This window comes from Monodelphis domestica, chromosome 2 (genome assembly GCF_027887165.1).
Source record: "Monodelphis domestica isolate mMonDom1 chromosome 2, mMonDom1.pri, whole genome shotgun sequence".
NCBI lineage: Eukaryota > Metazoa > Chordata > Mammalia > Didelphimorphia > Didelphidae > Monodelphis > Monodelphis domestica.
In genome coordinates this window covers 459,043,022-459,058,668 of record NC_077228.1, presented here as the reverse complement: position 1 = coordinate 459,058,668, position 15,647 = coordinate 459,043,022, and the positions used below count along the sequence as shown (strand labels likewise).

The following is a 15,647-nucleotide window of genomic DNA, read 5'->3' as shown; positions in this document are numbered from 1 at the left end:
TACTACAGAAAGCTACTAAAAATATTTTTTTGTACAGTCAGGCCCTTTCCTCTCATTTCTGATCTTTTTTGGGATACAGACTTAGTAGTGGTATAGTGGGTTCAAGGGTATGCATAGTTTTATGGCCCTTTGAGTGAGGTTCCATTTTGCTATCCAGAAGGGTTATATCAGTTCATGGGTCCACCACTAGAATATTAGTGTCCTGATTTTCTCACATCTCCTACATTTATCATTTTCTTTTCATCATATTAGCTAATCTGATAGGTGTGAAGTTATTTTCATTTGCATTTCTCTAATCAATTGTGATTTGGATCATTTTATCATGTGACTGGATACTTTTAATTTCTTCCTCTGAGACCTATTGATTGGGGAATTCTTTGTTTTTTTTTGGAATTTTTTCCTCTCATCTTTAGAAATCCCCAGTGAATTTTTTTTTTCCAAAATTCACCATGAATTAATGACAAGATTACCAAGTACTTAAAAGGCATTTTCAATTCAAGTATTTATTGACAGTTTTTATAGGTTGACCATAGTCATTGATTCAAAGCCAAAAGAAAAGACCTTAAGAGTTCTAGGTTGGTGGTTCTTACATGGAGTCTGTGACATTGTTTTTAACAGCTGATCATCATTATATTTCAATATGATTGTTTTCCTTTGCAATCCTATCAGTTTCATTCATTTTAAAGCAATCTGAGAAGACATTTATAGGTTTTACCAGATTTTCAAAGGGGTTCTTGACAGAAAAAAAAAAAAAGATTAAGATCCAATTCCTGGTGTGAATCAGCCTCTTTGTTTTACAGATAAAGAAATTAAAGTTTGGGTTATTTGATTTATCTGAGGTCATACACATAGTATCATAGTAGGTTTATAGCATATGTTAATTTATTTCAAAGTCAGGATTATTTCTACCACATTAGGCAGACATCCAGTAGCATATTTAAAATATTATAACCAAATTAATAAAATTCCCAAATTTGATACATGTCATTTAGGCAAATGCTGGACAAACCTGTTTATCTCAGCTCCTCTGAACATCTTGTCTCAATCTTCTTCCCACTAAGGGTCTCCACTGACTCTTCTCTTTAGGGCTCCTCATCTTGTCTCTGACATCGTAGTAGTTTCCCTGTATGATCACTAGCAGCTCTTATTTTCCTGTTGTGACTGCACAGCTTCTCTGGAAGGAACTATGGTAACTTTTTCCCTTTAAAGAGTTTGATCTAAAGTAGTCATTTTAGAGTTACCAATTTACAATAATCAAAGTGAAACACATAGAGTATGCCAAAGGTCTTAGTTTATTATTATTTTTTTAATCTTTGCCTTTCATCTTAGCATCAATACTGTGTATTGGTTCCAAGGCAGAAAAGTGCAGTAAGATCTCTAGGCAATAATTTGCCCAGAGTCACACAGCTAGGAAGTGTCTGAGGTCAGATTTGAACCAGTATCTCCCACCTCTGGGCCTGGCTCTCAATTCACTGAGCCACCTAATTACCCTCTTTAGTTTAGTTTTAAGCTTTCATAATTTTGGTGTACAAACTGGTTTTATTATAACTTTTGAATCACCCAATGTAGTATTCTAATTAATTTTTAAACTTTTAAGGGATTACTTAGTTGTCTTATTTCTCACATGCACAGTTTTTGCTTCTAGTTGGTCCTTCAATAGTAAGCACTAGTTTACAGTTTCCTAGTTTTTAATATTTCCCTCATTTTAAATTGTAAATTCATGTACTACAAACTATGTTTATATGTTGAGTAATGTCATGGAAAGAACAGGGTGAAATTTTGTAAAACTAACAAGCATTTCTTAAGCACTTATACAAAACATGATTTTTTTCTAGGTATAATTTTCAGAAAAATATATTTAATAAAAAGTCAAACCAAGAAAAAATATTTGCAGGAAAAACATTACCATAAACAACTTGCTCAGTGCCTTTTTAAAACTTTATCTTTGTAACATAATACTTTAGGAAAAAATCCTTGCAATATCTACATGCAAATATTGATGGCTATAGATATTGGTAAATCTAAATATTTGCAAGATTTAAATGTGAGATAAAATTGTTATTATCTTTAAAAATAACCCTACGACTTTACTTTTCATTTTTAGAAAGCAGCATGTAAAATACAACTTAAAGCAGTTATTTATTTTGCTATTATCATCATCTCTAGTTTGGTAGAGTCAGAAATGGTTTTGGCATAAGTTTCTAACTTACCTTTATTCTTTTCTGATTAGTGTTTTCTGGAAGATTATACATACTCTACATCTAATTTAATAGTAACTACTGCTTGTAGTATAAGTTAGGATATAAGCTCATCTGCTGTAGCCTCATTGAAAACATCCTTATTACAGTGACAGTAGCAGATGGAATGACAGCTGAGTATATGTGCCTCATTCCCTTGCCATAAGATTTTGTTTATGTTTCCTCTGCTAGATTTAATTATTTTAATAGTTTTTGTTGCATGCAATCTGGAGATTATTTGGTATGGGAACATTTAGTACAAAAACATTGTTATTAAGTTTTTATAGATCTAATGTAAAATCTGGGTGACTATGGGCAAGAGCTTATTTTGTGATAACGACCTAGTATAATTTATTGGTTGAGCTTTCAATGGAAAATTTTAAGTTTTGTATTTGTATTTGAGGTTTTATAATATATAAATACATGAAAGATAGTTTCTGATGTTTTATTCTAGTCCTTAGTAATAATAATGATAATAGCTAAAATTTAAGTAGTACTTACTATGTGCCAGCACTAGTCTAAGTGCTTTGCCATTATTATCTCATTTGATTCTTTATACAACCTTGGGAAGATAGATGCCTTTACAATAATATGTTACAAGGGGTTCCCCCACCCCTTTAGCATCTCCATGGTTTGGGAGGAAAAAATTTAAGCTTTTAGAAGTGAGGTCACCCCCTTCATCTTAAAACCCTTTGACATCATCTCCTGCTCTCTCTTCTTTTCCTACATTGTTTAATAATGAGGAGACCTTCTCCTTGCCAAAACTAAAACTAATAGTGAAATCTCTGGGTCCAAAGTTGTGGTAGTCATTTTATTTGCATATTTCTATATTGCTTCTCAAAATTTTTGTTTATATTGATTTACAGCTATACCAACAGCACAGTAATGTTCAGATCTTCCTGAAATCCTTCTAGTTTTTTACTATTGATGATCTTTGTCCAGTTTTCAGATGTGAAGCCTCAGGATTGCTTTGATTTGTTTTTTCTCATCTTCTTAGTGATTTGTTGTCAATCATGTACAGTTATTTTGAGATTTGTTGATATCCTTTGACCACTTGTCTATTGGAGAATAGCTTTTGTTATTACATATATTTAATTGTCTATATATGTTGAATAGCAAGCCCTTTTTTTTTTTAAACCCTTACCTTCCGTCTTGGAATCAATACTGTGATTCCAAGGCGGAAGAGTGATAAGGCCTAGACAATGGGGGTCAAGTGACTTCCCAGGATCACACAGCTGGGAAATGTCTAAGGCCAGATTTGAACCTAGGACCTAGGTCTGTAGGCCTGGCTCTCAATCCACTGAGCTACCCAGTTGGCTCCCCCAGCTATTGTGCAGAGGGTAGATGAAAGAAGATGGACTTCCCATCAGATGAGTTTGGTTGGACCCCTAGGGTGCTTGAAGAAGAGTAATATGTAATGCAACTATAAAAGTAGGTTGAGGGGGCAGCTGGGGTGCTCAGTGGATAGAGTTGGGAGGTCCTGGATTCCAATCTGGTCTTAGACACTTCCCAGCTGTGTGACCCTGGGCAAGCCATTTAACCCCCATTGCCTAGCCCTTACCACTCTTCTGCCTTAGAACCAATCCACAATATTGGTAAGGGATGGAATTAAGGTTTAAAAAAAAATAAAAAAGGTAGGTTGAATGGCCTGTTTCCTGAGAAAAATAGGCCAGGCCACAAGGTCCTCACTTGGCTGGCGGATGTGCCAGGTTGGCAAATACTTTAAGGATCAAAATTGGAGTTCATCTGATGTTCCAGGCAATTGGGAATTAATTGGAATTCATCTAGGAGGGTTGTTAAGGGAGGGCAGGTCTGTCTGAGATGACCAGCAAGTATTATTTGTATAGATTTGGGAGCTGCCCATCAACCAGTTAACCCCATATCAGTGATGGGGAGCCTTTTAGAGACCACCTGCTGTGGGGCCCTGCTCCCCAAGATTCCTCCCACCTGCTGACTAGCCTGGTGGGGTACAGGAGAAAGGACTGCTGCTTGACTTCCCTTGGCCAGAGGAGACTGGGATGTGGAAGAAGGCTGGTGGGGAGGTTCTTATTACCACACAGGGTGCATGGCCTTGTCCAGTCTGATTCAAATGCAGCCCCATGCAGAGTCAGGTTCTGTCCCAGAGTTGCAAACGTGGGGGCCTTTTAGGCTGCTTATATTTACATTACAGTGGTGCACCAGGTGGGCCAGGGGCATATTAAGGGGAAAGTAGATTTTGAGTTTTCCTCACTGTTCTTCCCAGACTACATTAACTTTTGTTACAAAGTTAACCAACTGGCCCTTCTTACTACAAATAGTTACAATTCCCAAAAACCAACAACAGTCTGAGGGAGCTCATTTAGCCTGGGGGAAGCAGAGTCATCTCCCAGATTGGTGGCTGGCAGGGGAGGAAGGAAGAAAATGGAGATCTTTTAGGGGGTAGGGCCCAGCCAGAGGGCAGAAGAGGAGACCTCTGCCCAGGGGAGGAAGTAAGTGTAGAGGGGTAGGGAGGCTCAGTGGAGACCGGGAGGGGAGCAACTCTGCCAGGACCCTCCCCCACCCAACCCCCCAGGTCTCTATGTGCCCTGTTTGCCACACATTTCATAGGTTTTCCATCATGCCCACACCTTCTAACCCTTAGGGAGGGGGCACATTCCTACCTCAGGAAGTAGAAAAGCCTAGGGGATGTGCTGTCCCAGATCCATAATGAAGTCTTGTTTTATTAACTATAGAGAAGGTCTGAGGTTGAGTTTTATTAAGAATAGCACTGATCAAAACTTTGTGCACATCAGAGCCATGTCCAGACCTACACTTGAGGGAAAGTACTTGGGTGGCTAGGTCCTAGGATGGCTTAGAGAGGGAAGAGATTTGGGGCAGAAAGACCCAACTTTGGGGGGTGGCTGGTAGCTACTGTAACAATCCCAGAGAGGGAGGATGAGGGCTTGAGAGAAGGAGCTGGCTGTGGCACTGGAGTTAGGAGACAGACAGGAGAGATGCTGGGTAGAAAAAGGAAAAAAAGTTTAGGAAGTGATTGTGGTTCTTTGGGGGTGATGAAAGTGAAGAGTCAAGAGTGGCATCAGAGCTGCCTAGAGAGGAGAAAGTGGGAAGAAGCCCCAAGAAGGAGCCTTAGGGAATGCCTACAGTTCCCAGGCATGATATGGACAATCATCCAGCAAAGCAAATTGGAAAGGAACAGTAATACAGACAGGAAGAGGACCAAAGAAACTCACAAAAAACCCAAGAGGAGAAAGTATTTTAGGAGAACATGGCAGCCAACCGTGGTGCCATGCTTCAAAGAGGTCAGGAAGGATATGAACTGAGAAAAGGCCATTAGCTTTGACAATGAAAAGTTCTAGAGAAGAGTTTCGTTTGAGGGGGTAAGACTAGAATACAGACTCAGTGGCTTGAGAAGTGAAGGAGAAAAGAGGCAGTAAGTGTAGACGATTTCTTCTGAGAGTTTGGCAGTGAAAGGGAATAGGGCCATAGGTGACTGCATGAGGGAATGGTAGGGTTCAAGGGTTTGCTTTTTTCATGTTGGAGAAGATATTTGCTTGTGTGTTGGGAGCAAGGAAGGAGTCTATGGTTGGGGTGAGATTAAACATTTCACATGAGATAGGGTCTGCTTGTGGGAGCAGAAGGGTAAAGGAGGAAAGGAACAGCAGCGTTGGGCAGAATTAAAAAAATTTTTTTTTCTTCTTAAAATTTTTTTTAATTTAATTAATTTAGAATGTTTTTCTATGGTTATAAGATTCATGTTCTTTACCTCCTCTCCCCCCACCCTCTCCCATAGCCGACATGCAATTCCACTGGGTTTTACATTTGTCATTAATCAAAACCTATTTCCATATTATTGATATTTGCACTAGGGTGATCATTTAGGGTCTACATCCTCAATCATATCCCCATAAACCATATGATCAAGCAGTTTTTTTTTCTTCTGTGTTTCTGCTCCCACAGTTCTTTCTCTGGATGTGGATAGTGTTCTTTCTCATAAGTCCCTCCAAATTGTCCTGGATCATAGCATTGCTGCTAGTAGAGAAGTCCATTACATTTGATTGTACCACAGTGATCAGTCTCTGTACAATGTTCTCCTGGTTCTGCTCCTTTCATTCTTCATCAGTTCCTGGAGGTCATTCCAGTTCACATTGAATTCCTCCAGTTCATTATTCCGTTGAGCACAATAGTATTGCATGACCATCAGATACCATAATTTGTTCGGCCATTCTCAATCAAAGGGCATCCCCTCATTTTCTAATTTTTTGCCCCCACAAAGAGCGCAGCTATAATTATTTTGGTACAGGTTTGTGTTTTTTTTTTTCCGTATCTCTTTGGGGTATAAACCCAGTAGTCCTATAATTAGATCAAAGGGCAGGCAGATTTTTAGTGCCCTTTGGTATAGTTCCAAATTGGGCAGAATTTGAAGTCTGAGGATCTGTGTCCTGGAACAAGTTTCTTAACCTCTCTGAAGCTTAGTGTCCTAATCTGTAAAAATGAGGGAACTGAAACAAATGACCTCTGAGATTCCTCATAGAAAATGATATTATTGGATTTTATGATGTGTAGAACTGCTACAAGGTCCAGGGCTATGATATGGAAGGAGAGGATAGTAGTGTGGAAGAACAGTTAAGAACATAAGGATTCCTAAAATGGAACTGAGCAAAAGGTAAACTTGGGTAGAGTTGGTCATTGTGAAATGCTGATTTACTTTTGCAAGTCAGAGACGTTTGTTGTACAAATAAAATGCAGCTCAGAACCAAATCTTTTTCTTCTTTAAAGGCTGTTGAGGTCAGTTTCAGATTTCCTCTCAAGTTGATGCTAGAAAAATGTTAAGAAGATATTATTATCCATACTACCTGGTTTAAAATAATACTGTTTTTTACTTAAATGATGTTTTGAATTGATTGATAATGCTGAATCTCAAAATTATAAAGTTAACTATGATGCCATATTAAATAAAATAATTGATATTTTTGTGTAAGACCTTTTCTCCTTTCTCCTTTTTGCTTACAAAACTATTTACATTGTAATGATTACTCCATGCCCCATATTGGTCTTCATTATTATTAATCATCTTATAACTGACTCCTGATGTATCAGTATTATCCAAAATTACAGAAGAAACCAAGGCTTGATTCATAATTCCCTTCTAAAATATCAAGTCAAAATATTGTGCTTTGTTTCTTATAAGATGTTTTTTAATAGAATTTAAATGCTCTAAAATATCTGTGAATATATTTTTAAAGTATGTTAAAAGATTAATGTAGTCTAAAGATTTAAAATGCATGACTGAGCACGTCTAGGTTAGTTGAGTCTGGAATCTGAAGGCTAATACAAAAGTAGAAGGAATGTGCATACAACATATTGAAATTGATGAAAAGCAGCATTGTAGTAGACTTTGTCCATATGGGAGTTAATCTATGAATTTAAATGTAAAAGTAATGCAAAAGCAACAAAATGCCTTTATCAAGTCACTCATTTACTCACTATAAATGTTTGCTTCTGATTTGAAAACTAAGTTGAATTGTTGCCTTTCTGTGATAACAATTTATTTCTTAGAAAGCCCTGAAATATTGAACAAAATTTAGATTTAAAGGGGAGTTGAGTAGTACTCTACTCCAAATCATACTTAATTTTTGTAAAAACCACAATGAAGACTTCTCCAAATTTGTCATTATTTACTCAGAGCGCTTATGTCTTAGCATGCATGGATCTTTCTTAGAATCTTTTTCTCTCTTTAGTTTCTGATAGGTAATCAAGATCAAAAGCTCTACCCTTTATTGGGGTAGCATCCATTTCTTTAAATACATATAATTTTTATTGATGCCTTTGATTTTATTATATTCCTTCTCCTCTACTATGCTAAGAGCCTTCTTTGTTAAGAAAGATGGGGGAAAATTAGTTCAGCAAATATGAATTCTTCCATAGACATAGACCCCTATTTCTATAGTGAAAAGGAGCTGTATTTTTCTGCTCAACTCATCATTAAAATTTCTTAGCATTCAGTTTATTTTAAGTTATAGTTTCCTTTATACTAGTTTCTTGGTTCTACTTATTTCAATCAATAAGAGAATAGGCATATATTCCAGGAACTTTGAGCACTGGGGTATTTCTCCACATAACATCACTCTCTAGAAATCTAGCCCTTTTTTAAAATTAAATTTCACAATTTTCAGTCATCAAAACCCTCTTTTCTTTATTTGTAAAGTGCTTAGCACATTATTTGGCACATAGTAGGTATTGCGTATAAATGCTTTTTTCCTTCCCTTTTTCCTTCCTCTTTCTACTCCCCATTGTGAATGAAAACTACCAAACTGTGCATATATACCCTTTGACCCATCAATACCATTACTTAGTCTAATGTTCCAGAGAGATTGAAGAAAGAAGAAAAAGATTCATGTACAAAGCATTTATAGCATCTTTTCAAAGTGGTAAAGAATTGGAAACTAAAGGAGTCCCCATCAACTGGGGAATGTCACATGTTAGGACATATGAAGGTGATGAATATTATTCCTCTGTGAGAGAGAAATGAAGGGAAGGTTTCAGAGAAATCTAGGAAGATCTGAGCAGAACCAGAAGAACAATTTCACCATAATAACAACATTGCAAAAAAAATGAACTTTAAAATATTTAGGATCTCTGGCCAATAGAAGGATGAAACCTGCTGCCCTTCTCTAGATAGAGTGCTGATGGACCCAGTACAAGGTGAAGTATATTTTCTTTTCTTGGCTGTGGCTAATAGCAATGTGTTTTTTATTATTATACATATTTGTAATGGGTTCTGTTTTTCTTTCCTTCTCAATAATGGGAGGGAAGGAGAGGATTCAGATCTGAAAATAAAATGACATTCAGTTTTTTTAAAAAAGAGCATTAGTAACTTTTTTGAGATCAGTTTCTTTTGAATGATGAAGCTGGAAACCAGACTCAAGAGTTAAGAAGTTCCTGGTGTAGATGGCCTTCTCAAGGGATAAGCTAAAAAAAGGAGGAGAGCTTTAGGATGATAACTAGAAAGGATGGACAGTTGGTCAAGTGAGACTCTTGATAATGAATGAGACCATGATCAGGTTTGTGGACAGTAGGAGAGCAGCTAGTAGAAAGGGAGCTCTTGAACATAGTGACAGTAGACATGATGGAGGGGCCAGTGTGCTGGAGATGATGCGGAATGGGATCACTTGTGTGTGCAGTTTAGGTAATCGCTCTCCAATTATAAATATCTAGTCACCCTCTCCCTAACCCTTTACTGCTTTCATAGATTCTTATTCAGCTACCTGCTAGACTCGATGGCTTCTGAGGGATTTTCCAACCCTGAAATCTATGACATGCCTTCATTTCCTTTAATTATCTTCCCTCGAGTCTTGTTTTGTAGTTCCAGTGCAAACTTCTATGAATAATGAGAGACATAAAGTCAAATATCTAGTGGTATGCGTATCTTACATGGAAAATGACTGAGAATTTAGTTTCTTCTGCTTGAACTATTCTCTCTCTTCCAGCATCTGTTCCAGGTATTATTTCTTCTCTGTAGCCACTATAGGTTCTATAGTAGACTTTTCATATTAATGCCAACATTTGAGTGTGTATGTTCGTGTGGTATGTGCATCTTTTTGTTTCTGGCCCCCAAAAGGAACACAGAGGCAACAATCATATATATTTAAAGCGATTAAAGTAGTAGAGGGGCATATCATAATAGCTCATTTTTGTATAGTTTCCAAATCACTTATGCATTATATTCTCTGAGAGAAATAAATACTACAAAGAGAGAAAAGTTAACTCTCATTCTGGATTATTGTTTTGAAAGTCAGAACAGAATCGGGAGTCCCAGGCCTTCTGAATTGAGGAGCAGAGCTCTCAGCAGTTCTCTATGTAGTGATGTGGTTCACTTCTTCCACTGAATTGTTTTGTCTCAACAGTTAAGACTTTTCCCCCTATTAAAATGGGCGGTTTTTGATCTACTTACTGCAGAGCATCCACTAAAATGACCTAGAATACTTTATGCTTGATTCTGATTTCACTTAGGTGTGGAAACTCTTGATGTTGGAAGCCCCGTCTGACTCCCAGCTAGAGATGCAGATTGTCTGATTATAGTCTTATTGGGGGCCCTGACAAAGTAACTGACTTGCTCAGGATCACATGGTTTGCCCTCCATGGGCTCCAATAATAGATGTGATCTGTCTTCTATTGCCTAGAACTGTATTTCAGTTCCATGTCACTATTCACATTTTTCCTCCCCTTTCTAGTTCCCCTTTCCCATTAGAATATAAGCTTCTTGAGGGCAGGGAGCAGCTTACTTGCTTGTATTTGAATCCCCAAGTGTCTACACATAGTCATTATTTATTTATTTACCTTTTCTTTTATACATTCATCTATCAGAATCAACACTTGACTCACAACTGGGGCCCTTTGAACTAACTGTATGACAATCCTTTCTTTTCTCCTTGACTCTCCTTGGCCCTCCCTACAGTAGTAAAGTTATAAGCCACTTCCTTCCTTAGAAAATCAGAACTCAGCATTTTATATGTCTTCTTATATTTTTATTTCTTTTCTTAAACGTTTTCTAATTACACTTTAATTTGGTGTGTCCCTCCCTCCCACCCCTAAGTTTTGCAGACCTCCTGGCTCCTGGCCACGTGTTGGCATCTCTGCCTGAGGATATCTGTTCAAAGTTTCCTTTCTTGACCTTGTGTACTTCACATGTCCCTTTCTTTCAGGAGATTACTTCCTTTCTTATTTGACTATGATAAGTAAATGAATAAAAACCATTTTTATGTGTCAGGCAGCATGCTAAGTAATGGGATACAAATACAAAAGAGAGTTCCAGAATCTTATAATTTAATGGGGGGGAGACAATAAACGGGGAGCGGGTGTGCAGGGACAGTGTGTGACCAAGGCAGGGCATTTAGATCTGGGGAGTCATAGGACTGATAAATTAATTCTTAGGACAAGAGATTCACATGTACTCTCTGGAAGCAGTGTTAGAAATGATTATTGTTCATTATTGTTCCAGAGCCTGCACAGAGTTGAAGAGGAGTGGGGGTAAACAATATCAAGTCAGGACGATAGCAGAGAAGTATGTTTGTGTGTCTGGAGGGACATGATGAATAGACACGATGAAATTTAACCTAGAAAATCTTTAGAGAACTTTATCATAGATAAGAAAGTGTGTTGTTATGTGTTATGAAGGTTGATGACCAATATGATGGTAAATAAAACTGGGAGGATAGTGGTGTTTCCACCCTTTCCTGAGTAGAGCAAGCACATCACTGTTGACTTTTTCCATGTTGATTGAAGCTCTGTGTTTTGAACATTGTCTCTTCTCCTCTTGGTGATCTCAGATACTCCAAAGGGTTCAATGATGATCTCTATACTAATGATTCCCAGAAAGAGAGGAGCAAGATCCTGGGCTACCCCTACTCTTTCCACCCCCTTGATTCCCTATTATCTCCAGGAGCAACTCAAAAATCTTCTCTTTGACTTGTAAATCTCTTTAAATCTGGCCCTTTCTTAGCTTTTATAGGAATTTAAAATTTAGGTTTCATGCTAAATATGAGAATTCTAAAGTGCTATTGTGGTTGCTGATTTAAAAATATTATAGGTAGAGTAAAAATTAGTTTCAGCAGTTTTACTTACCAAGAGGTGGAAAGAGTGAAAGTGGAAAAATGTAGATAAAGAGATAGAATGTACTGCCTAACTACCAATACCCTGAGTTTAATGCTAATGTCTCTGGACCACAAATGTGAATCTGAAAGCAAATCTCACCAGAATCCAGAGTCCTAATTAGGAAGCCAAAATCCAAAGAACCAGGAGATGCTAAAGAATCCACTGAGAAGCTTCAGTGCACACGAGGCTAAGACCACCAAGAACTCCTGCTGAAGAGTGTCCCAGCAAAGCTCCAATGAGTAGAGAAGGTCTCCTCACCAAAGAACCAAGGAGGGAATCACTGCACTCACCACTGCGGGATGCACAGAGTCTCTTTCTCCAGTCCGGAGTCTGAGACTGAATCCTTGAGCTGGCCTTTTCAAAGCAGTTTTCTCGAAGTCACTTTCTGTCGCTCCCCCACTTTACAGGAACCAATGGCAGTCTTTCAATTTGCCTAGCAGTGCCCAAGGGCAGTAGTCTCTGGAGTTGTCACCCACTCTAGCAAGTGACTTGTGAACTCTCATACTTAGTGACTGATAAGGTACCAAGTTGGGGTACTGAAGTTTTTGATTGATTCACTTAGAAGTTGCTGGTTGATGTAGAAAGAGAGTTTGATTCACTCTTCACACTTTCCAGGCTTCTAAGACTTGCCTTTTCTTTTTGGTGAAGTGAATCTAGCCTTCTTGCCCTTCTTCAAATATAACACTCCTCTTTCTTGATTCAGAGTTTTCCCTGCTGGTCCCTCATCCCTGCAACTCCTCCTTCCTTATCTCTAGCCTTAGCTTCCCTGCCTTCCATCAAGTCTCAGCTGCAGTCCTGTATCCTATGAGGTAGGTTTTTCAGGCCCCCTTTTCGTCTTAGGGTCTCCCTGTCCCACAGTGTTGTAGATATCTTTGTCCATAGTTTCCACACTGGCTTCTCTCTCAGACTGAGCTCCTTGGAAGTCGGCAGTTTTTTGCCCTTTTTAGTTACAGTACTTGGCACACTGCCTGACAGAGTAGGCACTTCATAGCCTTTAACTAGCATTAATACATGACAGTTGACTGACTGACTCTTCTGAGCTCAAATCTGACATCCCCAATTGCTCTTTAGACTTCTCAAACTCCACATGTCCAAAACAGATCTCATGATCTTTCCCTTCTTAAGCTCTCCCTTCTTTCTAACCGTTCTTTCCCCTTCTTTGTTTCAACTCTCTTCTGTCTTAAAACTGATACTAAATATTGATCGAGGGCAGAAGAATGGTAGGGACTGGGCAATTGCGCTTACGTGAGTTGCCCATGGTTGTGTAACTAGGAAGTGTCTGAGGTGCAGTTTGAACAAAAGACCTCCCATCTGCAGGCCTGCTCCTGCAACACTGAACCATGTAGTTGCCCCTAACCCTCCTATTACTCTCAAGAGCACTACCTGGAGACTTGAGGAAAAATGCGATTTACTGCCATAGAGGAGCTGAGAGGGTCTGAATGCAGATGAAAACGCACCGTTCTTCACTTCTTTTTCCTTCATGACTTTTGTCTTGCCTGTGCAATATGTCTTTCACATAATGAATATGGTAGCACATGTGTGACTTAGATCGGTATCTGCCCTCTGAAGGACAGGGAGAAAGAGAAAGGGAAAGAAATTTTGGATTATAAATTCTTAGAAAAGAAATATTAAAAATTCTTATCATGTAATTAGTAAAATATTACCAGAAGGAAAAAAAGAGTGCTACTATGGGCTTCTCTGTATTTAAAAAAATACTTGTGATCTTTTTCTTTTTGGAAGAGAGTTACCTTATCCCTACTGACCTCCAAATTATGGGAGAGGGAAGGACTAAGAATGAATAATGAGCCTTCTGGAAAAAATATGCATAATTCCTCAGAAAAGAACGTATTTCCACATTGGTCATTGTCTGAAAATTTATGTCTCATCCTGAATCTTGAATCCAATGTTTTTTGTCAGCAGGTAGGTAGTGTCCAACATCAGTCCCTTCCAATTGTAGTTGGCCACTTTGTTGATCAGAGTTTTTGAATCTTTCAAAATGGTTTCTTTTTTTTGCAATATAATAATTGTATAAATTATTCTCCTGTTTCTGCTCACTTTACTCTGTATCAGGTCATAGAAGTCTTCCTAAGTTTTTCTGAAATTGCTTTTCATTTCTTGTAGCCTAACATTTGATTACATTTATTTACTGCTATTTGTTCAACTATTTAGAGGTAGAACTTTCCCCCTCTGGATAGTATTTGATTTTATTATAGCCTTTTATATATGCTGAGAAAATGGATGAAAATGTTCTATTTATATAATAAACTAAGAATGACTTCCATGAGGGGAAAATAGAAAAGCATAGAAATGAGTAAGCTGAAACCTCTAAGCTGTGACTCTGATCAGTTTGGGTCTCTGTGAACTTTTATGTTTGTGTGTGTTTGTGTGTGTGTGTGTGTGTGTGTGTGTGTGTGTGTGTGTGTGTGTGTGTGTTGTTCTTCCTTGGTTATAGTTCTTTGAAGTCAGGGATTAGTTTATTCATAAATCCCCTTCAAGGCCTAGAATACTCTTGAATACAGTCAACTCTTGAGATGTTTGTGTGGCTCTCCTGCAAAATTCTAAGCTACATCATTCAAGAAGTGTATCCCCCATTATAAGGACCCTAAGATTTTGGACACCCTTATGTAGTGCCACAATGAGGCATTGGAGTTGAATTTTAGTATTGGATAAATTATACTGAATTGCAGTCGTCAATAAATTAAAACCAATTTGCTTTTTCAGTAGACTAAAGTTTCACCTTTAATATTCCTCCAAATAGCTCCCCCCATTTTAATATATATAATGTCAACTTCACCAAAAAGTATGATGTTTTTACTCAGTTCTTTTTTCTTGATATCATAGCAAATATGTTTCCTTTTCAGAAAGTCAAGATTGTCTCCATAATGTAGCTCAGGAACGTGTGGGAGAGCTGCTGCAGGTTCTTAAAGCCTTTGTAAACAAACACCAAACCTTCAATTCAGATGACATTCTTACTGCTGCAGGAGTAGTTGTGGCCAAAGTGAATGGTAAGAGACTGGCTATAGTCTTGGAAAACTCAAAATGACACCCTTTCCTTTTTTTTGCTTCATAATAAATTGTATTCTCCGAAGTCTACATACCTCATGAGATAACTACTGGAATATTAACTGTCTAAAGAAGATTCTGCAGCATCCATTCTTAAATACTAAAAGTGTCTCCCTCAAATGAAGTAAATGAAGGCCTTTGTGGCCGTGCCACTGGGGATAGCGACCCCAAAACTAAAATCCTAACTTGCCAGGAGCTGACATTCTAGTCGCAAATGCCCCAAGCACATTTGCAGCCTCAATAGAAAGGGAATAAATACCAAGTCCCCAAAGTACCTGGGAAAGGAGGGCTCTGGCAGTTGGATGGCATCAGAAAAAGCTTCCTGCAGAAGATGGGCCTAGAATAGCCTCTTGAGAGCCCCCTTGTGGGATGGCCAGGGGGGAAGGGCATTGCCTGCAGGTGTACCCCAGAGTGCAAGGGAGATATCATTACTCGATCCTAGGGGCAAAAGGAAGCCTTGGAAGTTGGGGCAGCACATGATTCAGGTCTACACTTAAGCAAAATGGCCTTTAATGCCTTCCACCTCCAGAGAAAGATCTGTTGGAATCAGATGAAAATGAAAAGTTTTTATTTTTCACAGTTTGTTTATGGTTTTATTTGGGTTTTTTGTTTTTATATGAGTATTTTCTAACAACTGATATGGAAGTTTGTTTTACATGCATATCTCAGGGAAAAGAAATGATTCTACAGTATTTAGGACAAATTGGATTGGTGAAG

At 38.1% G+C, this 15,647-nt stretch overlaps 1 protein-coding gene across 4 annotated transcripts in view; it reads left to right on the top strand.

Moving 5' to 3' along the window:
• Window positions 1-15,647, top strand: part of LOC100032876 (rho GTPase-activating protein 29) — a 76,366-nt gene that overhangs the window by 18,309 nt on the left and 42,410 nt on the right. For 3 of the 4 annotated variants that reach the window (XM_007484997.3, XM_007484996.3, XM_016429038.2), the window contains exon 3: window positions 14,729-14,872. The exons of the other annotated variant lie outside the window; for it this stretch is intronic. In XM_007484997.3, coding sequence (XP_007485059.2) covers window positions 14,729-14,872 — 144 coding nt within the window. The remainder of the gene's footprint in view (window positions 1-14,728; window positions 14,873-15,647) is intronic. 4 annotated transcript variants of the gene reach the window in all.